The 24073-nt window shown below is 41.3% G+C and overlaps 3 protein-coding genes and 2 non-coding genes across 6 annotated transcripts in view; 1 reads left to right on the top strand and 4 right to left on the bottom strand.

Moving 5' to 3' along the window:
• The window catches only part of cd40 (CD40 molecule, TNF receptor superfamily member 5), a 7437-nt gene extending 4464 nt beyond the window's left edge, over positions 1 to 2973 (top strand). For both annotated transcript variants that reach the window (XM_088370060.1, XM_088370059.1), the window contains exons 8-9: positions 2126 to 2151; positions 2276 to 2973. In XM_088370060.1, the coding sequence (XP_088226186.1) occupies positions 2126 to 2151; positions 2276 to 2554 (305 nt within the window). In that variant the 3' untranslated portion in view covers positions 2555 to 2973. The remainder of the gene's footprint in view (positions 1 to 2125; positions 2152 to 2275) is intronic.
• trnak-cuu (transfer RNA lysine (anticodon CUU)) lies at positions 515 to 587 on the bottom strand. The gene has a single exon. It is a non-coding gene; the product is annotated as a tRNA-Lys (tRNA).
• Positions 964 to 1036, bottom strand: trnar-ucg (transfer RNA arginine (anticodon UCG)). The gene has a single exon. It is a non-coding gene; the product is annotated as a tRNA-Arg (tRNA).
• Positions 2974 to 3541: 568 nt separating the features above from the next.
• On the bottom strand, positions 3542 to 6066 carry irx7 (iroquois homeobox 7). Its single transcript, XM_088370058.1, has 2 exons — positions 5808 to 6066; positions 3542 to 4472 (listed from the first exon to the last, which is right to left on the bottom strand). The coding sequence occupies exons 1-2, from the start codon at positions 6003 to 6005 to the stop codon at positions 3765 to 3767; spliced, it is 906 nt and encodes a 301-aa protein (XP_088226184.1). The 5' UTR covers positions 6006 to 6066; the 3' UTR covers positions 3542 to 3764.
• Positions 6067 to 11548: 5482 nt separating this feature from the next.
• Positions 11549 to 22061, bottom strand: LOC148402391 (uncharacterized). Its single transcript, XM_088369261.1, has 13 exons — positions 21682 to 22061; positions 19985 to 20046; positions 19248 to 19448; positions 18200 to 18256; positions 17871 to 17972; positions 16972 to 16983; positions 16376 to 16512; positions 16081 to 16174; positions 15581 to 15721; positions 14004 to 14090; positions 13319 to 13391; positions 12843 to 12938; positions 11549 to 12762 (listed from the first exon to the last, which is right to left on the bottom strand). Exons 1-13 carry the CDS (start codon positions 21812 to 21814, stop codon positions 12584 to 12586), a joined length of 1374 nt encoding a protein of 457 aa, XP_088225387.1. The 5' UTR covers positions 21815 to 22061; the 3' UTR covers positions 11549 to 12583.
• Between the last annotated feature and the right edge of the window lie 2012 nt (positions 22062 to 24073).

Genomic DNA, 24073 nt, shown 5'->3' with positions numbered 1-24073 from the left:
TTTTTAAATCAAACGAGTTGTTTGAAACCCTAACCCTAGGGGTGTCAAAGTGCAATCCTCGGGGGCCGCGTTCCAATATGTTTTTCAGGTTACCCTCGTTAAGCGCACCTGCGTGAAAAGTTTTAGCTCCTTTCACGTTCTGCAGGAGCTAAAACTTTTCACGCAGGTGCACTTAACGAGGGAATCTTGGAAAACATGCTGGAACGCGGCCCCCGAGGACTGGAGTGCGACACCCCTGCCTCATACAGTAAAAGTTATGAAACAAAAGGACAAATAACTCCTTTTCAAATCAGAGAAGTAAAAACTGGTCAAATATTAAAACAAAAAGATATTAAAAGTGAAGACAATTTGCAATTCCAGTAATGACACAAATTTGATGCAAGGCTTCTCAACCTTGGAATTGTTTAATTCCTTCAAGTGTTTATTTTAAGAGGTTAGGGCAATGAAAGTAGAAGCAACATTTTAAGTGTGGCCTCTGAAACACATTCATTGATAAGACTGAAGATTCAAAGTTCGCCCAATGTGGGGTTCGAACCCACGACCCTGAGATTAAGAGTCTCATGCTCTACCAACTGAGCTAACCGGGCTTCTTATGTGAAGAATCGTTTTATTCTTTCAGGCTTTTTTTAATGGGTTAGGTTCATTAAAACCAGTAGCCACGTTTTAAATCTGGCCTCAGAAACACATTCATTGATAAGACTAAACATTTAAAGGTTCCCAACAAGAGGCATCTTTCCAATGTTGTCTCTAGTTGGAAACCCCAGCTCGAGTTGGAAACCCCAATTGGACCCTTTGCCCTAGTTGGAAATCCTAGTCTGAAACCCTAGTTGGAAACGCTGGCCCTAGTGTGCAATAGAGAAAGCATTTTTTCTTTTGGTTTTTGTCACTTTGTTGCACGAAAAACTGACATTGGGTCAGCACACCCAAAAAAAATCAGGGCTTAATTTCTATTGCACATGAGACTGACTATGAAGGGACTCGAACCCTCAATCTTCTGATCCGAAGTCAGACGCCTTATCCATTAGGCCACATAGCCATGTGCTTAACTGTACCAAGTGAAACAGAGCAATGACTTCTGATGACTGCAGCCTTTAGTGGCAAGTGAAGTTCACAGTGGTTACAGCCTGTGGATTAATGAATTTACAGTAAAAGAGAATTGTAATGCAACTGACATATACCCTTGTTAGTGCAAGTGGTCGTGCATCAGTCTCATAATCCGAAGGTTGTGAGCTCCACCCTCACACGGGCCACTCTTTTCCATAGTCCACAGTAAAATCATTGTCAATTTCAGAAGAAAGCAGGTTGCTCAGAATAAAATAAAGTTTTCTTTCCGTGAAGTTGAGTTTGATGCAAATGGCCGGCGGTTGAATCAATTTTACAGTCAAATAGCTATGTAAAACCAACTACTCTCTTACACTCTTATTTAGTTCGAGCCCTTGTTGGAAACCCTAGCCCCAGTTGGAAACCTTAGTTGGACACCCTAACCCGAGTTGGAAACCCTAGTTTGAGAATGCTCAGACAAAAGTAACTTTTTCTTTCAATGAAGTTCAGTTTGATGGAAATGGCCGGTGGGTGAATCAATTATACAGTCAAATTGAATTTTAAGGCTCGTATTCTCTCAAAGTACGCAGGGATTGTGAATATCAGCAAGTACAGGTTGCTCAAGAGAAACACATTAAAAATTGTACATAAGAATGTGGTATCTTTCGTTTGGCTTCTGTCACTGAAATTTGGGGTAGTCCCCACAACAAAGATGAAAACAGCACACAAACAGTTTACCTATATTTTCCTCTTTCAATTTGATGATACACTAGACTTGAAGATCTGAAATTTTATCCATTAGGGCACATAGCCATACAGGAACTTCTGACAAGGGATAACAGTGCAATGTTTTTTGAGCATCTGTAGTTAATCTACAGCCTAGATTCAAGTGAAGTTGACTGACTTTGGACCAGAAGATTAAGGGGTTCAAGTCCCTTCATTGTCAATTTAATGAATGTCAAGAGGAAAGTAGCCTAGTGGATAATGTGTCTAACATTAAATAATCGTTTTTGTTTTGTTTCTGCATTGCCCAATACATATCCTTCACATTGTGACACATTCTCCCATTATCTGTCTGTGTTAGGTAGAGAAAAAGATTTCAAAGGAAACGTAAGTATTGTTGTGTTGTGTTGTGTTGTATTGTGTGTTGTCATTACTTGTTTCTATGGCAGACATCTTTCCTCTTGCCACATGACTCTATGCTGAGTTAAGATGAGATAACAATCTTCTCCAGGGCTGCAATGAGGCGTGCGTGCAGCATGACAAAGAGGTGTTCCCAATCCCTAACGGCATCCATGAAGCGCCCATGTCGTCTGGAGTGCAGGTGTCGCTAGCAGACAGCAGCAGCACGGGGGAACCCGAGGAGAACGAGGACGATCCTAGTCTATCGGTCCTGAGAGCTTTACTCTTAAGCGATAAAGGCAATTTTGTGACGCAGGAGAACGGAAAAGCAGAAGTGCTATCCCGTCAAGAATCTCAAAGCAGGACTGAGACCAGTGAATTGTCTAGTTGAGCTCGTTGCCGAATGGCGGATACTTGTTTCTGCACATGGGACTTGACTGACACTTATGTCCACTTTATCTATCAAATGCATTCACTCCCAGATTGCATCACAAGTGGGACAGCAACTCTTTTAGAGCTGAAATCGAAGATGCGGAGTTTAATGCCTGGCATGAGTGTGTGCACTCGTAGTTTAACACATAGTTTTACACTTTGCAGCCTGAACTAATTATCTCTTAGCAGGATTGTGAAACATTTGATGCAATATCTTGTTTTCATTTGTTAAAGGCAAAGGTGAGAAAAACTAATTTGCTAATTTTGCGGAGTCTCTAATTTATTTTTGCACTTTTGTGAGAGTTACATGTGGTTAAGTGTTATCTTGTTTGTTAGTCTTGGTGCTGAACTCTACAATAAATGTTATGTTTATCTGCACGTTATTGTATTTTGTCAGTCGCTTGTCTCCTTTTGTGACATTATGCAGGTTTTTTTTTCAAGTAAAATGTCATGGAGTACTTTCATAAAAATAGCAAGAATAATAGTACACACCCCATTTCTTGTCTTGCTGAATTTAGCCAGTTTGAGAGAGCACCCCTGTGTCATGCAAGTAAGCAGCTCAACATTGGGTCCCACATATTGTGCTATGTGCTCTTTGTTTTTTAATTTTTTACTTAATGGGTAGGTACCTATTTGCTTTATAATTTGATACTTAATACCCTCTATTTACGGAGGATAGGAATCCAGTCAGTCCTGACACAAATAATTGCCCCCCCCCTCCATTAAATTAAGCTAAATAAATCCGTGCCCACCAGAGGGCGCCAGATGTTCGCTTTCAGCGACGGAGCATTGCAACAGAATATACCTAGATGAGACAGAAGACAAAAAGTTTAATCTCCTGAAAAAGAAATATATCCATATAAAATATGAAATATTATATATTAAATTCAATCCTAATACTCACAGTGTTGATGTATCTAAATGTGTCCCAAATAAAGCATCTGAACAGGTCTGATTTTTTATTTAAGTAAAAATATTCCTGTATCAGCAGACAAAAAAGACATGATATACAGGTCTGTTGGAAAAATACATCTACATTTATTTACATTAAAAACATCTTTGGTCTGGAAACAGATTTCCAGGGATGCGCTCCGATCCCTGTCGTCTGAGAGGTTAAAGTGCATCAATAGTGGACATTGTCTAAGGGTTGTGAAGGGTAGGGGATGTCATTAGTGGATTTCGTGGGCAGTGTAACAGGCTGGCAACAGGCACGCGCTTCGGGAGGCCCACTCGGCCCACATTTTCCCCGCGGACTGGTATGCGTGCTCCGCTGGTTTCTTCAGCGTCTCTGATGTGGCGGTCTCAGCCAGTGACCAGATTTTGGGCTTTGGAGTGTCTGTTTGTTTGCTCTTCGGAGGTGAGGGCGTGTGATGGGCCTCCACAGGCGCGCCCTCGCCCCCATCTTGTGATGTCACTCCCATGTCCGCCGCGGTTTCCGGCACACTCTCGACACCCGGTCGCGCTGACTCGTCTACGGCATTTGTGTCGCATTTCCTCAGAGCCTCTTCCTCCTCTTCCTCTTCGTCCTCACTCTCCTCTTCCTCATCTGACTTGGACCTGGAGGAGGCCCAGCTGACGCGGTTCTCCTTCTTGAGGCGGCGGCGCGCGTTGGCGAACCAGGTGGAAACCTGCGTCAGGCTCATCTTGGTGATGATGGCCAGCATGACCTTTTCACCCTTGGTGGGGTACGGGTTCTTCAGGTGCTCGCCCAGCCACGCCTTCAGCGCCCCCGTGCTTTCACGAGTGGCCACCTTGGCCACCCCGCGCCCGGGCTCCTCTGCTGGGCTGGGTCTGAAGGGCGGGAAGAAGGGGCCCCCGCGGGCCAGCAGCGCATGGTAGTAAGGGGAAACGGCGGTCTTCAGGTCAAAGGTATTGCCCTGGGAATGAGACGCACAGTTTGTAACATGAAGCCAAACAAAGCGCATCACAGTAGAAATAAAAGTAGTGCTTTGTCCCCACCTTGGTACGAAGGAACTAACGACACAGTATGTTAAAATCGGTTGACAGGAACTTCATTTAGACAACAGCAGTGCTTTGCCATAATGACTTGAAGAGCTTCATTTAGGCAAAGTGAAAGCTTAACCTCCATCATGCAATATCTGTGGACAATTATGAACATAGACCTAGTCATGTTTTGTAAACTTTGACCCCGAAACCTCCTCAGTACAGCTCTGTGGAAAGTTAGGAATACTTTGGCCACAGCACCAGTTTGACCAATTAACAATTCAATGGGCGATGCACAAAAAGTCTCAAGTACACATCCCTGAAATCAAACAGGAAGTCTAAAGTTTAGCATTCATTCCTTTTTATTATTACAATGATCTTCAATAGATCCTTATATTTCTATGCTTTTTAAACTTCCCTCTACAAGCTAACTGTAAGTTCAGGGTCAAACTACAAAAGTATACATTCTATGGAATGCATTTGCTTTTGTTTTTTGCTTTTTTGGTGTGTGTGTGTGTGTGTGGGGGGGGGGGGCATTTTTAAAGGGCCGGCATTCCTGATAGACTAAATTGTTAAATATTTGTTCAGATTTGTATCTATTTTAATTTGTGTTTTTCCTGTATTGGCCGTCAAAAGTACATTGTTGTATTCATGCATTTGTAACAAAGTATTCTGTAACTTTGGCACTTTGGGAGGACAAGCGCATCATAATGCGGTGCTAATACGGTGTGCGATACCAAGATAAGATACAATAGCATGGAATGAGGAAAATTTTGCAACCTAGTCTGGTTTTCCTTTTTTGATATATTGTTTTATTTTCTACTTTTAATTCTTGAAAAACAAACTTGTGATTGCTTAGTAAATCTCAGCTTTTCATTTGATTCTCAAATGTATTTAAGTTTCAAATTTATAATCGACACATATTTACATATACATATTTAGGCTAATGCGTGAATGAGCTATTTAAGTAAAAATACAAGTTGAGTATCTTAACAGGTCAACCTTTATCATTTTAATTGAGTGTTTAAGTCATGGTCTGTCACGTGCTGGGTATGAAAAGTAACTTTCTGATATCAAATAAAATTAACAAAAGATTTTGGTCAGTAAAACGATTTTGAGCACCGAGTTTTTCTGGCATTCATTATGATTTTACTTAGTAAAACTAAGTAAATGGATGCATTTTATTAATTTAGCGGGGTAAATGTAAAAATGCCCAGAAATGTAGTCAATTACTGATATGTGAAAATTCCAAGTCCAACACTGCTCACCAGGTGCGTGACGTGTCTGTGGTGGTGGTGGGCTGCCAAGGGGATCAAGTTGTATCCGTGTAGTCCCGAGTAGGAGACGGGGACGCTGAGGTGCTGTTGCTGCGCCCCCAGATAGCCGGGGCCGAGGGGGCCCATGGCCATCATCCCCATGCTACGGTCCACGAAGAACGCACCAAAGTCGGGCGGCGAAGCTGGCATATTTCCCTGCGTGTTGTATGGTGAGGTGAAGAAGAGTTGTGGGGCTGCTGCGGGACGTGCGTGGGCTTTTATCCCGCCAGCTGCCCGGAGGGTGGGGGTGGGGGTGGGGTGTTCAAGAGACGAGGGGGGCACAACTGTTGACTGACAGGTCAAGCTTTCACTAAATCCCATCAAAGCTCTGCTGTTCCTTTTAGTGTTTGGACGCTCTAATTCAACCTTTAAGTTTGCACAAAATCATCAACGTGTTATTGAATTTGATTTGCACACTGCAGTCGTCGATCTGCAAAATTGATGCGTGAGTTTTAGTGGCGTCAAAAAAATTTAAGTAGAGCGTTCTCCTGCTCTGGAAAAAAATATAGGCACCATTCTAGTGTTATTTTACATTTATACTTAATTGTTTGTGTTTAATTATATTTAATTAAATTTTCCCCACGGTAACGCAATCCGTTTAATACGCTTTGAAAGGTATATTATGCGTAAAAATCTCAGAAAGTGACGTATGTATTGTAGCATCACACAAAACGCATTTGTATTTAGTAAATGGCAAATAATAAAAGGCAAAGTCTTTGAGATGGTTGTGTTACTTTTTGTGTTGCAGTGTTGCATTGCTTTGTTAATAATTTGACACGTCTCACGAGTCACGAAAGAAAAAAAAATGCTAGTGGGTGGGGGTCATATCACTGCATGTTACTAAATGATGCAGCACAGCACTTTTCACATGCATGACATGACATAATTGAAATGTATGAATGGTGCACATACGTGTTGTAGCGTATTGTAATTATTTGTACTATTTGTGGAGTGAACAAAGTGTTCCTTTTGACTTGTTGCTGCTCGGCTATTGTTGTCCTAATGAAAGCAGTTTAGGGGAAACAGGTGTAGACTAATGTAAATGATAATTGTCAGATAACAGATGCTAATGCATGTTGTTGCAAGTTTGCACTTCTGAAAAAGAACATCCACGCACAAACGTTGACGTATCTCATGTAGCCAACTTGCGGCAATGTGAACTCACGGGGTGATTTGATTTAATTGTATGACTTTGAAATTAACCCAAAATATATTCCCATGGTTGAGCCATACTAATGCAACACAGTACACAAGAGCTGCAACACATATATTTTTTAAACAAATATATACAACATATAAAACATATATAATAGATACGTAATTTCAATTTGTTTAAGTAAAATATGAATTTATCGAAAAGAAACATAATTTTGTTGCTTTTATCTAGTGGGTGTATTTGATTTGAAACAACAGGAGAGTTAGTAACTTCTAATAATTAAATTAGATAATTATAATTGTTTTAAATCAACCAGTAAAATGTAAAAATATTTGTAATTGTGAAAACAAGCATGATTTTCTTCCGCATTAATTTTTAAAACTTGAAAACGTAACATAACAGGAAAGTTAATCAATTCATTAACGACTATTAAGAGTCCTTGAACGTAAGTCATCGTCTTATCAAGTCATGTTGCACAATTCCAACTTGAACAGTGTTGCAAAGCAGCTTTAATAAAGCAATGTGCATTGCTCACCTCAAAAACCTTGAGGATGAAAAGCTCCCACATCTTGGAGGAAGTTTTCCCAGAGGAGCGGAGTATACCCTTGTCTTTTCACTTCCTGCTGATATGGAAAAATGACTCAGACTACTTCCATTTTTTTTTTGTTTGAGCAGAAGAGAGGGATAACCAAGGGCACAATAAATGTAGTAAAGTCCTTGGACATATGAACCCATCACATCTCACATGGCATTTTTCAACCAAACTCACAGGACTTTTTTTCAAAAACAAAGAATTGAAGAAAATTTCATCTTTTTCTCCTATTCACATTCAAAGATTGTTGTATTTAACTTTTAACGGGGTTCGAGACTAACTTTGTGCATTGGTTGCAGCGGTGCACCAAACACCAGCACAAAAGTGATATATATAGGTTCACTTTTTTTAACAAAATTTCTGAATGGTGCAGCCTTTGAAGTTTTGATTTTGTGCAGTTTTCGAATTGACACAAGCAAATTGGATATGTGTTGCATTATATGTAAATGGTAACCAGATACGGACATAAAATTAAATTGTGGAAGGGTAAATCCAGCCGAATGTAAACACAACCAGATTGGAAATGTGTCACTTGAAATGTTAAGAGTAAAGAAAAACATTTGGGATGGGAGCACAAGGAACAAATGATGCTGTTGGTATGATCCTGGGGTGAAAAAAAATGGGGGATTTATTTGGGCTTGGCCCACAAAGCCCTCGAGCAAATTTGTACAGGGACAACAATAGCCAAGTGGAGTAGCAGAAGAAGACAGGGAGGCTAACTGCATCAGGAGAAAACATCTCAAGACAAACAAGCTCCGGGCAGCTGCCTTTGTCCGATGCTCGGACTCTTCTTTTCATCCTCTTCCTCTTTTTGGGCCCCAATGCAGGTGTCGGTGCTGCTCCGACGAGTCAAAGCGGCACTGTTTGCTGTTAGGATGTCGCTCGTTTACAGCGGTGGGAGGCCGTAGTAGAGGACCAGGGGGAGGGAAGTGACCAAATGGAATCTTGATTGTTCTCCCGGCCTGATGTGATAACATACAAGATAGCTCAAAGGATTAAAAAAAAAAAAAAAGTCCCTGGGAAGACCAAGACCGGAGATAAGACATGGGAAAGTGTTATATCACTTGAAATCTCGTGGTTATTGGCAAAATAGATACGTAAACAAAAAATACAAATGATCAAAAGTTGTATATTAAAAAAGAAAAAAGGAATGATTTTATTTTGTTAGTCCCACTAATTGCACAAACATATTTGACCATTACATCGACATTTCATTTTGGGGAGTTTTTTTTAAATTTTTAATATATAGAGTATACTGAAAAATATTGGGGAAAATAAACAGTGAGTATACAAAAATTAAGTTTAGAAGAGGAAACAAGTTTAGAAACCCCCCTCATTTAATAAAGTATTATTGTGTATTATTAATACCATTATTTTTAATTATTCGGAGGCCACTCAGAGTGTGAGCTTCTCCTTTTACACGCCCACAGCGCTTATCACCGTACTGTCAAATATTGAAATGATGTGTCACTGGGACGTGTTTGGAGGTGTGAAGCCTGTTCAAGGTGGCCGCCAAACGTGTAATTAGAAGTGCTCGTCGGCATGCGAGCGCAAGACAACAAAAGCCCAAAGCGACAATCCGCAAGAGTTGTCGACACCTTTGCCACCTTGTTAGTTTATTTTTACATGCAGGACACGAGTACCAAGACACACAAGTTATTGTCATTGCTGGCTACATTTAAACATGACTTGGTGGATGCGAGCATGTAAAGATCAATGTTGTGATTATTGCCCCCATTTACATGAAATGCTTCACGGCAAATATCCAATTGAGTTGCCTAATGGGATTTCCCTGGGGCAGCAGCACAAATGGGGAGATGGAAGCAAAGTGTGAATGTTATCATGCCTTCCCACTTCTATACTATCTAACCCCCTCCCAGAAGACCCCCTTCCATTCTTTGTCCTTTGTCATTGCTCTTATCAGTACCACTCTATCATTCTTTCAAAATAGTCGTGGCGTTGAAAGCGCTTGCAAATGTAAGGATGTCTTTGTTTGGGGCCGGACCGAGGTACGCCCCCCACCAGACCCGCCCCAGGGTGCGGGCTGATTGACGGCCCTCCGCTGGGTGAGTGACAGGCGCCATTCATTGGTTCGGGAGGCGATGGCCGGCCGTGACAGGTGGTGCTGCCCCCAGTGGAATATCATTTCATAACCGGACGGGATTCTTCTTGTAAACCACGTCCTTTATGGTGTGACTGCTAAGAGATGTGTCAATGTGCAAAACGAAAAGAGGATTTTTACAAGTGCACCAAAAATGAAATGCGGCAGGTGTTTCGACCCTTTCATGGTGGTGGAGTCGTTCACATTATTTTTCAAAAGAGTACCAATGGTCAAACTGGCGACATTTTGACTTTCACGCAAAGATGTCAAAACTATCACCATTCACACCATTAAAACCAACTGACAACTCTGTAATACGCATGCCAGGCCCATACCATAGTTGGCAATCTTACGTGTATTTAGCACAAGTCAGACAAATGAAATAATGTCACGTATTATTCATTTATAATGCTTTACTTTCATTTTGTCACAGAACGCTGTTGACAAATTTTGGTGCAATTTGAGTTTGCGTTACATGTTTTACATCAGTGTACATCGGCCTTATCAAAAGCATACATTAAAAGGTCAATAGAAATAAAAGTAGATTTTTTTTTAAGTCTCTCTGAGAGTGTTGCATAATCAAACTGACTTACTCTGCAAGGAACATGACCCATTTGAGACACTTTCTTATCTATTTTCTGCAAAATAATTTTTGTTTTTTCATCATAAATGATCTCACCAGAGATTATCAGCTAATGATTGAGGAGCGTAGATGGTACAAATAATGTCTCCCAGCTATATTAATAAGCAAAATCTCAAAGTGGTCCTGTTAAATCCACGCGGTGCACAAACACAACAAATTGAAGTTCACGCACACGTGTTCTCTCCAGCCACTAATGGGCATCTGTGACATGACATCTACATTCGGGGCCGATTTGTGAAACAATGACAACGAGGAAGCCCGGGACATCAGGCCCTGTGTTTTCCGAGTGGAAATAACAAAGGCGAGTGGAGCGCCGGCGGGAGGCTGCGCTCTCATGGAAATGAGCAACCGAAGCGACAATGTAGCGCCTAATCTCTTCAGAGAGGAATCGGTTACACAGCAGTATGCAGCCCTCGGTGCTTTTCACTAGAGTCAGCGGGCTATAGAAACAGCAGCAGTCACTCCAACACTCCCCCCACCCGCACACACAGGCGTCACGTAGCCACAGGCCTCGCTCTTACAAGCACCAGAAACAAGGTGGCCCCCCCTCTCCTCAAACAACAGAAGGGATGGAATAAATGGGGCAGAGGGAGGTACGGGGGTGCGAGGCCTCAAAGCATGGGATTAGAGTTAATGTGCCTCCCTGGGTTATAATCTCTTCAGAGGGGGACTTTGTTTGAGGGGCTTGAGGGCAGTAAGATAAGTATCTATTACAGAAACTCCCTCTTATCCCGCCAACATCCCCGCTTCAAAAATGAGGCACAAAAACACTTGCCCTCTTCCCCCCTTGGTGTCGTCCGATATCCCGAGATCCCAAGAGCAAGTGCTGCCCTTTTCAGCTAATCGGGAATTAAGATCTGAAGTTGTATGGAGAGTTAGCAGCATCCATATTTACTCCATCTGTAACCAAAAAAGTCAGGTGGTTGAAGAAATGTCGGAGGCGGTGTTACTCGGGGGCCCTTTACACAAAAACTCGTTTTCACTAACAACTCTGATCTTGTTTCTAACCAGCAATTATTTTCATCCGAGAAGCATTTTATAGACTTAGGCGATCCAGCTCACCCCACCATGTCTTCTTTGCGTCACTGGCTTGTCAGCATCCTTGAGTGTGAGGTCAAACTTTTGTGCATGCGTCCGTGCGTAGCCCACTGCAGCTAATACAATTTTAAAGACACTAGGAGGTGAATTTAGTAGAAAATAGTTCAATACATATAAACAATGTATTTATATTGTTTAAACAACAGTCACGGTTGGTACAAGTAACTGAGTTACAAATTGCAAGTATCACCTTTCATCAGAAAAAAACCCAACAGAATTCCCTTTGAAATATAAATTGGCACAGTGACACTGCAAATGGCATCGACAAGTAAAAACTAGCGTTAAACTTAATTAAGGCACTTAATTATCCGATGCCAGCATGAAAACGTTAATTACCATACAAATTCACATCGTCTGAACTCCAAATGGCAGCCAAGTGACACCTTGAGCCATCCACTGACATCAAACTTTGCAGACTTTTGGTTAGTTTTTAGAACGTGTCCCCCCCCCACTCATGCTGTAAATGTCCCACTCGTCGTATTTTAGGTGATCTTCTTAACCTATAGGTATTAAAATCCGAAGGCAATGTGCTAATCACCTAAAAATTACAAGTTAGCAGTATGAAAACAAGGGGGGGAGGCAAAAAAGTCAATGCACACAGCTCCCTTCAAGCCAATTATATTTGCTCTAAGTGCATAAAAAAGTTTAACATGGCATAAAATTTAAGAGCTTTCCAGCACACAAGATTGAAAGCTAACTGTGCAGGTATGAGCCAGTACGTAGTGGTTGTTTTGGATCAAATCTGCAGTTAGTTCAAACTACAGTAATAAAGCATTCACTTTTTAGGCAGTTAATTAGCTTTTCCCAATAAAAGCTATTTTTGGTTTAAGGGATTAAAGTGTAAACAGAAACACAAGAGAATTCTATATGTAACTTTAAAATGATCCTGAGCTCCAAGGGAAGCTGGCTCTATATGTAAAATAAGGCAATATCCATTCAAGTGTAAATACTGATGTGGTCACAAAATAATAGTAGATACTACAGATAGAAGCTGTATGGAGGATGTTGGTGTCCACAGATAATTGATGGTTCAAAACCAATGCAGCAATTAAGCAAAGTGCAAAAGCCGCATTCACAATTAAGAAAATTGTAAAAGCTGAATTCAACTTGCAGAACAGTCCTGAGTGTCCATTGTCCCTCAGCGTGAAAATTTCCGGGGTCTGAAGGCGGGAACGGCCAGCTGATGTGTCGCCGTCCTCTCTTCCTCGATGGGTTCCAGGTCCTCGGCGGAGCCCCACTTCTTCTTGGACTGAAAAAGTGACGCCAACTTCCTGTTCCTGTTACGCTCTCTGGCCTGAGACACTTGGAATTCGGCTGCTGTGAAAGACAACAAACGGTTAGAGTCGCAAACTTGCTACTTGACAGACTTGACAAGTATGAAAGTAAAGGGCACTCACGCAAATCGCAGTCCTCCTCTGGACCTTCTGCTTCTTTAGGATTGAGATAATGCAAAGCAAGATGGCCACTGTAATCCCTCAAATTCTCCTTAGCACCTGATGGGAACATTTTGCAGATATGAATATTATCAAACATTGTGGATGAAATAAGGTAAATACAAAAATAATCCTGGGTAAAAATTTGGGGAAATAAAATTCTGTGGCTAACAATGCTGATTCCAAAATTGCAGTCAGTTCCATTTCAGTTATTTCGTTTCACGTTTTTTTTTTTTTGCTGTTTTTTTAAGAAAATGGTCATGAATAGCTCAAAAACGTGACATGATAGAGAAAAACTGAGTTTGGTTCTGGAGGGCCTGAGTCCTTCTGTCCAGGTGCTTTTTAGCAAGGCACATTTCTTCCATCAACTGGTGCATCTAAGCTGATGAAGCACCCTGTTTTAAGTTTGGGCCGTGTCTGGATTTTTTTTTTTTTTTTACCATAAGTCCCTACGAGCAGATCAAGAATGTTCCGATGTCCATGCAGCGCCGCGATGTGTAAAGGTGTATAACCCTGAGGAAGAGGAGATAATGTGGATGAGTAGAGGGAACAGTGATGACATTCCTGTGTTGGTGTGACCGTAACGGGGACGGGGTGTTTTGGAGTACCTACCCCCTGGAGTTTCCCAGCACCCAGGGCGGCCAACGCAAACAGCAAGGAAAGAAAATAGAAATTAGAAAAGCTTGTGGAAACACAAAATAATGATAAAAACATAATTGCCAGGTAATTTGTTGAAAATTGCGTCGTTTCAGAGCGGTGCATGCCGGGACACAGACGCCCTGTTATAGAAGACAATTAACGTGACATGATGTGATGATTTATTAGCCGAGTGCCTGCGCTCCCATCGTGCATTTGCACAGCTGGATCTTCGCTAAGATTACATAGGAGAGCTACGGCAGGAGATGCTGGCTTGTTGGAAGACTTATGCTCTGTGCCACATGACAGGATACTCACATGCTGCAAAACAGAGATGGATGAGATGAATTTAAACAATGTATAAAAAGATTCCACATGATAATCTTTTGATTATTATCCCTAATGTACAAGTAGTATTTTAAAAAAAAAAAAGCATTGATGCATTTCTTTTTTTACTTCTTCCTGGCTGCAGAGAGGAAACAAACTCACCGATTTAGTGTTGACATCAGCGCCAGCATTTGCAATCAGAGTTGCCATGTCCTCGTTGCCGTGTTTGGCAGCCCAATGCAGAGCAGTCTGTGGAAAAGAGCAAAAAGTTCCTCAACTCATATCTAACTCTTATTTATAAGAACCAATTTTATGCTCTTCTCTATTTCTACATGACCACAGTTCAGAAATCAAGCACACATAGGCCTCCTCATTTATCTGAGGCACCTCTCAGTCATGATGTTAAGAAACGTTGCACACCAAGATGGATGTGGCTTGGCTACAAAATTGTCATCATACTTTTTTTATTCGCCGCCGGTGAGACCAGCTGCACTCAAGAGGCTAGGGGATGAATGGAGGGATGGTTTCCTGCCATCTAACGGAGCCTAATTACAAAATAACATAGCGCTGTGCGCACGCTGGGGGGGTGGGGGGTGTCTGTCACCACAGGCAAGATTGATGATGTTAGTGTGACCCGCAAAGGGTAGCCCCACCCAGACACAACTGTCAGCGCACGTCAAAGCGCAATAACGACGCTTAGCAAAGATACGCCCACAGGTCGGCATGCAATGTGAAAATAATAGACGCAAGTATGTAGCGGGGAAAAAAAAACACACATCCACCTGTCGCACTGTGATCTCCCATGTTTTTCCATCACTCTTTAGAGTGTGTAATTACGGGCCATCAACAGGTGTCAGCTAAATAACCACAACCATCCTGTCGGAATCGGACCCTTAACACGGAAAATCAAACACAAGCCACATCAAAATGACTTATTATTTTTGGACAAGTGTAAATAACCTCAGATGGGAATAAAGCCTGCTGGATGGGGGACTGTATGGAAGTTCTTAGAAGGAGTTCATTGGGTCAAGTTGTCTCGGGCCAACATGATGTTTTTCTATGACAGTATTCTCTTTCAGGGTGGCTACAAGTTCTTTGAACGTGTGCCATGGGAATGCTACTAAAGCTACTTAAACATTTACTGCAGGATACGTTTGTTCACCTGTCCAGAACAGTTTTTTCGTTTTCTTAATATTTTGGATGTATTTTATGTAAAGCTGCAGTCATCCAACTCTTCATGTGTCTAGGCCACCTTGTCATTGCTGGATTCTTGAAAGTTGAAATAAAATAAAATAAAATAAAATGTTTTTGTAAAACATACATAACGATAGAACTTGACAAGGTCACAACCAAGTCCTGCCATCCCGGGTTTTTGCCCTCCCAAGTGCTATATTTTTTAAAACAACAATGGTAATGTGCTAGGAGGTGTACAGGAGACAGAGCACCATAAATATAGTGTGGATCTAGTCTCTCCATCTCTATTGTCAGTCCGCTGTCACAACACAAGACTGATTGGCCAAAGCTCCGTTTGTCAGGAGACTCCTAGTGGGAAAGCGTGAGTGACGAGCCTGAACAGGATACAGCTTCTCCATTTCCTGCATCTTGGGTTCCTGAAATACCCACACCCACCCTCTGTCTACTTGAAAACTTGAGGGATGCCACTACCCCGCCACTCCTACTAAATAGGCTCAGTGCAAGGAGGAAGATGAAGAGGAGTGATGGGCAGAAAATGTACTCACAAACTGTGTGGCCCGGGAGGAAGAGCAGGTCCCAGCAGGGTGCGAGATCCACGTCATAATGGGAGCAGAGACACAAACACATACCATGAGGATGCTTTCACACATGTTCACTCGCAACCTTAAATTCAAACAATCCTCAAATCAATATTTGGTCAGAAACAGGAAACTCTGAGAGTAATCCCTTCACCAATCCCGGTGAAAACCGACATTTTGAGCTGGTTCTCATGAGTCATGTGATCGACCGCTTTTGACTCGGGGTAAGGTAAGCGTGGATGCCATCTGTGGAAAAACCATCTTCCTCTCCACAAACCAGGAAGTTAAAAGGGAACATCAAAGCGCACCAAAAGCGACTTAGCACCTTCCCAGGGACACAGGCGGTATTGTTCTACAATTAATCCCAGCCTGCTCTATTACTTTCAGATTATCTTTAAGTAGGTGAAGTCTTTGTGGGGAATTAAGACTCTTCTTAATCCATGACCCCCCCTCTCATTGCCGTGCACTTCAATGGCGGCCGTGCTATCTTGTCCGGGTGGGGACAGCGGTGGCTTAGAAGGTGGTCCGCAGTGACTGCAGGACAGTGTGAGAACTGTGACACTGGGGAGGGACAACAAACATGAGCTCAAATCTCTTAAGCGCACAGGGAGACAAATAAAAGGATTTGGGTTGTCAAGGGGGGCACAGGAGCTAAAAAGCTATCTTTCATAATCCTTTTGATAGTGGACCTTTGAAATGCATGATCTGGATGTTTTAACACGGCCTTCTCGGAATTCCATTAAGAGGGGGACAAAATCTCAGAATGACTGCATGGAAGTTACACAAGCGGATCGCAGGTCTGAGGGCAGGCAAGCATCATGCTCCCGCTTGTATCTCAAATAAAAAAAATAAAAGAACTTGAACAGAGTAAATAGTTTATGAGGAAAGTAACTCACCCCCTGATGAATACGGTGATGATCGAGGGCATGGGGAAAAGAAAACAGACAGAGAAAGAATTACAATTATCAACATACAGTTTAAACCTTTCACCGACTTTTCAGGTTTCCCTATTTAACACATTAAAACAGTGAACAGCAAGAGACATTCATGTGTTCACAATTACATCATTTATAGTGCCATTCAATTAAGAGTGGCTTGGGCCTTGGTATTACAAGTCACTTAATGTGAATGAATAAGTAAATACACAAATAAATAAATAAAATACACAAATAAATAAAAGGTTGGATTTTCCTTTTTTTAAATTTTGGTCTAATGTTATCTAGACAAAAGAAATATTAGAAGCTAAAGCATCTTAACCAGGGGAAAAGAAAATTATGAAGGACTGCTTCTGGGTATCACTGACTGTAAGTAATATAATAACTTGATGGCATGCAAGAGGAAATAAATCAAATACTCACTGATGTGAAGTCCTGATTTGGACACAAAACATAAAAAACATGTTACAGACTTGATGAGACTTTTTTTTTACACTGTTCCATTCATATTGTCCTGTCCCAACTGAAATTCCCCTTATGGTGACATCATATCATGCAAAGGTTCTTAAGGGTCATTGTTCTGATTTAAAACTCAGTGGTCTTTTTTATCTCTAACCAACTCAAGTCACATTCAATATAAAGGACTATGATTTGTTTTTTATCAAGATATATAATTCTGCTTGTGAGCTAACCAAATGAACATCAGTTAGCAAATTGACTTGGAAGAGAAAGTAGATTTGAACAGAAACTAAACCAGCAAACTCGCCGGTGGCTTTTTATTACCATAACTACAAGTACTTCTGGTTCAATTTCTTCCATTTCTTTGTCTACTTTATTTTGCCAAAAAAACTTCAATTTCTATTTGTTGGAAAATGTTTTTGGTGCTAATCTGAAATTCACTAAGGCACATATTAGTTGGCTCCGTAACTAGCTTTGACCACTACCTTTCTAAATAGCTTTGAACACACCCAGTGGTAATCTGGCATGAGGTGTCATCTACATCTGCACATTGGTATGGTAGACCAAGTAATGGCATTTTTGCAGACCCATGCAGGCAGGTACAGTTGTGGGTGTGAACAAAGCCTACTTCGCAGTCAACTGATTGCTACTGTTTGTAGTGTTGAACAATGAATTAGCAAGCATAACAACTTTGAATAGTAAGTTCAAATAATAACAACCCAGGTATTAATACTAATAATAACCCAGGTTTGACCTGCACAGACTTGCTGGTAACTAGCTATTCTAAATTCTTTAATTTTAGTAAATTGGTCTACTCCTGTCATATGTCCAGTATAACAAATTAAAGTAGATAATGATGCTACCTTCTTGTTGGCAAGTGATGGGTCCTGTCGAAGCAGATGAGAGAGGTCAGGAACTCGAGCACCAGCCGCAAAGTAGATCCACTCTTTTTCTAAAGGGTCCAGCTGACATGGAAAGAGAATGGGGTCTTACACAGATTTTTTTTTCCTCAAATATTTTCATTTTGCTACTCATTTGTCCATGCACTTAAAACAGCCTCACAAAGAAAACACAGCTCAGATAGCTGAAACAATTACAGTGTCACATGTGAGACAACAGTTTTATTTTGCTAGTTTGACAATCTGTCAGCTTCTACTGTAAAAAGTAGAAAAAGTTGTTACAATAGACTTACTGCGACTGCAGCAGAACCCATACTACCCGTCGACTCCTCGTCTTGCTCAGATTCCCACTGAAAGTTGGACAAAAGGCAAAAATAACCAAAAGTATGATGCAATCAGCGATAAGCGCGCGCGCGCACACACACCCACACCCACACAGTTGTGTAAGGCTGACTCGAAGTCATCCTGCTGCTAACCAAAGGGTGTCAGACGGAGAGAGCTAACAAGACAGCGAGAGAGCCATTTTACACATGAAAGGTAATGAATAACAATCCACTTAGCGATTATTACAAAACAACACACATGATGTGCAAAACAAAAAAAAGAAAAGAAAAATAAAAAAAAGAGAGCCACATGCAGAAGGTATAATTAATTCTGGTCCATTGTTTGCTGTATGCAGAAAAGAAAAATGCTTATTTTGAAACATTTTGACCTGACTTGACTTGTTGTTTTGGATGACTAATAGTAAACACTCGTTCTCAAGAGTGCACAATGCTCTGACTAATAAACGAAAAAAGACAATCTGATCACACACACATGCATGAACCTCCAAAAAGAGGTGCACACTGTATATCTTTGATGTGAATGTGTGTGAATTGCTCTTAATAGGCACAAATGATTATTATCTTTCTAATGAGTCCCAACATGTTACTGCTTAGCATAAAAGCAGGGGATCTTAATTTAAATGGAGATTGTGCCCCCCTGTGCCTCCCTCACACTCAATGAGTCTGGTTTCTGCTGCTTCAAATTCTGTAGAACCCAATTAATTTGGCGCTACCTGGCGGGTGATGCTGGTACTGCTAGCATTTAACAGTCAAGGTTAAGCGGCTTGGTAAAGGAATAAATAAATGAAAGGATAGCATGTTTCAGGGTTCTTCCCAAGTATAAAAATTGGAGGCTGCTGCGTCCAACCCAACTTGCGCTGACATAATGAAATCTGTTATCAGACCTGCGTTATTTTAAACCAAAATTGCAATATCAGAAAAATTCAACACAGATAAACACCAAGAGAAAGAGAATGACGGTTTTTCTTTAGAGAAAGAGAAATCATTTTCATTTCACCTCTGCAGCACTGTCTGGCTCGCCGCAGGTAATCAGCTCATCCCGACATTCCCTTTCTGTTGCCTCCCACTGTGCTGTCACTGGCACCGTGGAGGGACTCGAAAGTCTATGCCCGTCCGCATCAGACCCGTGAGTTTTGTCTTTGTCTCGTGCTAGCAGCAGCTGCCGGTATTTCTTCTTGAGGAAAAGGTACTTATCTCCCTGCAATAGAAAAAAAAAACCAAGGCAATGTTATATGTTCACATGTAGATAGCTATGTGAGAGGGGTTAGAATAGTACAAACAAGAAGTGCTGTTTTGCACCACCAATGCAACATACAGGGCTTCCTTGTAGTTCTCGTCCTACACTGTCAATGTGACCCAAATTTCATTGGTGGGAAAAATGAAGCTTCAAATTTGCTTCATGAACCAGTTGTTATATTTGTTAACTCCTCTGGATGGCACTCTAAGAGATGGCAAGTCAGTGTGCTTTCAGAGAGCATGCCATTGAGAAGAGTAAAAAACAAACAAAAAAAACTGGTTCGTGAAGGAGATTTGAAACTTCGCTTTGCCATTGCTCCTGTATTTTTAAGCAAATTATAATGTGCCATAGTCTAGCATTAGCATAGTTGTAGTCATAATGACAGTAAATTTTACTCTAAAAAACACCTCTAGTATCTACAGAGGTAAAAACAAAAGTCAAAGGTAAATCAAGTTGTATAAAACTCAAGACTAAAAAAAAAATGTATATGTACTCACATTTTCAGACTTGACCACAGCAATCCTGTCAATAATGAGTTTGAATTCCTCTCTGTATTTAGCTGCAAGGACATGAAAACAAGTTCACATTCTGGCTATATTTAGTGCAGCATCAACCCACAATGTTATATAATCACATCATATAAGCACGGCGTGAAGGTAGAGAAGGAAAGCAGGTCTAGCATTAAAAATCAATCAAAATAAATAAAAACTAATAAAACTAAGATACTAAATAAAGCATTGATCAAGACATTCTACTAATGATAGATTAACAGGGCTAGTTTCAGCCCTGGAGTTTCATAGATCAGATCGGCCCACTAAAGTTAGCTTTTTAACTATTCCCTCCAATGTTTTCATGATACTGTATTTGATGGGAAAAATAAATACTGCTGAATGTGTTTACAAGGCCGCTAGCTCAGGCAGTGCAGCCATGTTGTCCTCCCAAAAGGCTATTTGCAAATGAACAAACATCTGGCAAGTCAGTACACCAATATTGGACTATTGGCTGGCTGGCTGTGTATTTGCGTACATTCCTACGTGGACTATTGAGAAGTTTCCTCTTCCCGGTGCGGACACAAAGGATATGCACTGGTGGTGATACGCACTGGTGGTGATCCACACTGACAACAACAGGAAGCGACAGCTCACATGTGTTTCACACAGACATTAGATGCTTACGACAGCAAGTTACAAGGTCCAGTTACCCATTGACCAAAAAAATCAATTCCCATCCACCCCGCCACCCAGTTTCTTCATTTGCCAACATGGTCCACTTTCCATATCTGTTCAAAAATCCCCCATTCACACTCTTGTTAGAGGTCTAAATCCCGTCATGCGTGCGGACTTAATCGTGATTAAAATACGATCATCAATTTTACAACACGAGGAGACTCAACCACATGTTCGGGCAAACATGGTGGGAAGCACTTCTCTAATCACCGGATGGCCACGTCAGATGGTGCTGACGTCACATCTGGACCACATGTGGCAGCAGTTCAAGGTCACCCTGGATCAGAATTTGTTTGGCAAGATTGACATATTTGCCTTTCAGCCTCAGATTAAGATAAAAAAAAACAACAAAACGAAAGACAGCAATTCCAAAATGGCCATTCCAAAAGACGAGTTCTTTAGTGTATTTGTAAGTTTTATGCGTGCAGAATGGCAAAAGGTTACTGTTTGCAGGGACACTTGTGATCCCGGAATTGATGTCACTAGTTTCTTTTGGAATCAACTTGTCCGTTATCATAAATGTAATGGCTGCAGTTTTGTCTCCCATGGAAACAACATCTTATTTTTGGCTAACACATCATAATTTCAAGATGAAGGAGAGGGATCAGAACTACTTTCAACAGCAGGGTAGTTAACACAAGCATCTTTGACCACTACTGACAGTTATGATTTGGCTCATGCAGGAGATGACGTCAGGATGTCACGTGTAGTTTAGCATGGTGGGGTTCAAGTCCCCTACATGGGGGAGTAAATGGCACCATCCCTATTCAAGTTTTATCTAGGTTTATATTTATTCATCTTACGTAAAATGCTTATCAGAGAGCGAGGGGAACACAACAGAAAAAAAACTCTTTGCAACATTAAAATACGTATGACAACTGTTTTTGGACTAGACGGCAGATACAGAATATGAACTCTGTCGTGCTAGTTATGTTTTGCTAACTTAACGAGATCATTATGCTACTTACCACGCAACTGCACGTCACTGTGGCCAATAAAAGGCTTAAAAGTCTTCAATATGTCTGCATTTCTCACTTTGCCTGAGCTGCCCGCAGTGTCGTAGAAGTAATCCAGCAGAGACTCCTCGCTCACATCACTCATATTAGCTGCAGTTTACGTCGAATTTAAGGCACTTTGGACGATGCGGCTACTTTAGACGCCCTTTTTGCGGCTTCTTTTTTTCACGCAGCCTCCCCCTGAAATTTCTTCACGGCTAATTTGCGGCTTTTCATGTCAACATCTCACTCCACCCATGCTAGCGAGTTTACCGCCGCAGCTGCTGTGCCTCCTCCAGTTCGTTTTAACCCTTTCCTGAGCTGAAGTAGCATCTTCCTTCAGTTTTGGGAGAGTACTCGTTTGTCCGATTTTTTGTCAGTGGCACTGAACGTTTCTTTGAAATTCCACTTTCGAACATAAACTTTTGTCCACTTCATTGAAATAACATAGAGACGGGCGTGCAGTGGTTAATGTACTGGAAATGGAAAAGTGTATAAAATATAAACAGTTAATACATGCAAAGGTGGTACACTCTGTAATACTACTTCCAGGTTTAAAATGGCATGTAAAGATGTGTTGATTAAGTTTATACACACAAAAACCCAAATGATAAGCAAACCAGAATTTGTCCTTGAAAAATACAATATGGCAGTAGCTAGCACGCTCTGGATGCTATTTAGGTCACTTTTTTTTTGGTCGTGTATGCGCGTTGACGATAGCCGCATGCATTAGACAAAACACATTGTCTGATTAATTGCGCGGCTGCGCTGTAAATATTAAATGTAGGAGACTTACACGTTAATCCCTCCATGGTTTCTCTTTGAACGAATTCCGTTTAATTTGATGAGTGCGTCCGTATTTGAGGACAGGACAATATTGTAATTACACTAAGCTTCTTACGACTGATACAATTATTGAGGTGAGCAGTTTACACGGTGGCGAGAAAAAGTGGGACCTTATGCTCATTCAATTTCAGAAACAACACAACTTTCAAGAGGATAACGATATTTGATCCTTTAGCATATGCCGCGCCTTTGTGCGCTCTATTCATGCCAGAGAGCAGCTGGCCGCACGCACGTTGGTCACCTTGCTGCTCGCGCGAGCCATTGTGGAAGCACGCCATACAAAACCAAAACCAAACGCAATGGTAAGGCACCTCACACTGGAATGGTGCCTTCCACGATAGAACTAAACAATAAAAAATATATTTAATGCTGAATGTTGGTTCGGAGTTATCTGATGACTGCAGTGATACTTGTGAGAGATGCAACTTGACATGAAAACCAGTGAGTGGATTATGAAACTGAGATAGAAAACAAATACAACTATTTGTAATTTCATGAAGAATAAAGAACACTAGTGTTCTACATTTTTACCTTTTATTACGGTCTTCTAAGCATTCAAAATTGATTTCACGGTCAGTATATTGAGCTACTTTACTTTGCTTTTAAATGCCTTTAAAAGGGAAAATGTCACATTTTCTGAAGCTGAGCTGTGATTGGTTGTAACCTGAAACCAACACTCGTTTACAGTCTACAGCAAGTCCTGCAACTTTTCAAACCTCGTCCTGCATGTAAGGCTCTACGTGGAACTGTACATGTCTTCAAACGCGTCTGAGAGGCAGTGCAGATGTTGCCATGTGGTAGGTCAAAGCGGGTGTGCAGCGGTCTTGACGGAGGCCAGATGTCGCGCTCGTTCCATATGCCTCCCAACTTGTAAACACGCTCTAGTTCTCTGTTCTTTTTTTACCCCAGACTGGAAGTGTCCTAAATCCAGCCATTGCATCCCGATTGAGATGATGATGATGAAGATTGGGAATTGTTACAGGCGGGCCATAAACTGGCACTGAGAAGGGGGCGGTTTATATGGGGATTGTTTGTACAGACAATGGTGTCTACCTGCTTTTAATCCACCCTCACAATGAGTGCAGGACTGAGGTCGAGTTTAATAAAGGAAAGTGCTCCCATAATCGGGATTTGTCAAAGTGCCCCCTTTGTGTTAATCGGACATTTTTTACAGCATGCTTTGTGACATCTGCCACAGCAAGTGGTACTAATCCTTTTGCCCTTTCCTTCTCTTCCCGGCTGCATGTACAATGTGAACATCATTCTTAGAAAGACGTGCTTATTTGAGTCACATTATTTACGTGTCTACCAAAAGTGTTCCATGTCGCACAAACTTGAGGAAAAGTAAAATATGTTCCAACCTGATTAATCACTTAGCAGAGGCTAATAGGACAAAGATCTGTAATTACTTCCACACCAAAGCTGCATTTTCATAATTAAAAGCCTGGTGAGGTATAATAAAATAGTTTCTAAAGTGAAGGATTACAACAGTAAATCCTGCACGGTCCAGATGTGAGAA

This window comes from Syngnathus floridae, chromosome 2 (genome assembly GCF_059516105.1).
Source record: "Syngnathus floridae isolate MCC-2025c chromosome 2, RoL_Sflo_1.0, whole genome shotgun sequence".
NCBI classification, from domain to species: Eukaryota; Metazoa; Chordata; class Actinopteri; order Syngnathiformes; family Syngnathidae; genus Syngnathus; species Syngnathus floridae.
This window is presented reverse-complemented; position numbering and strand designations above follow the sequence as displayed.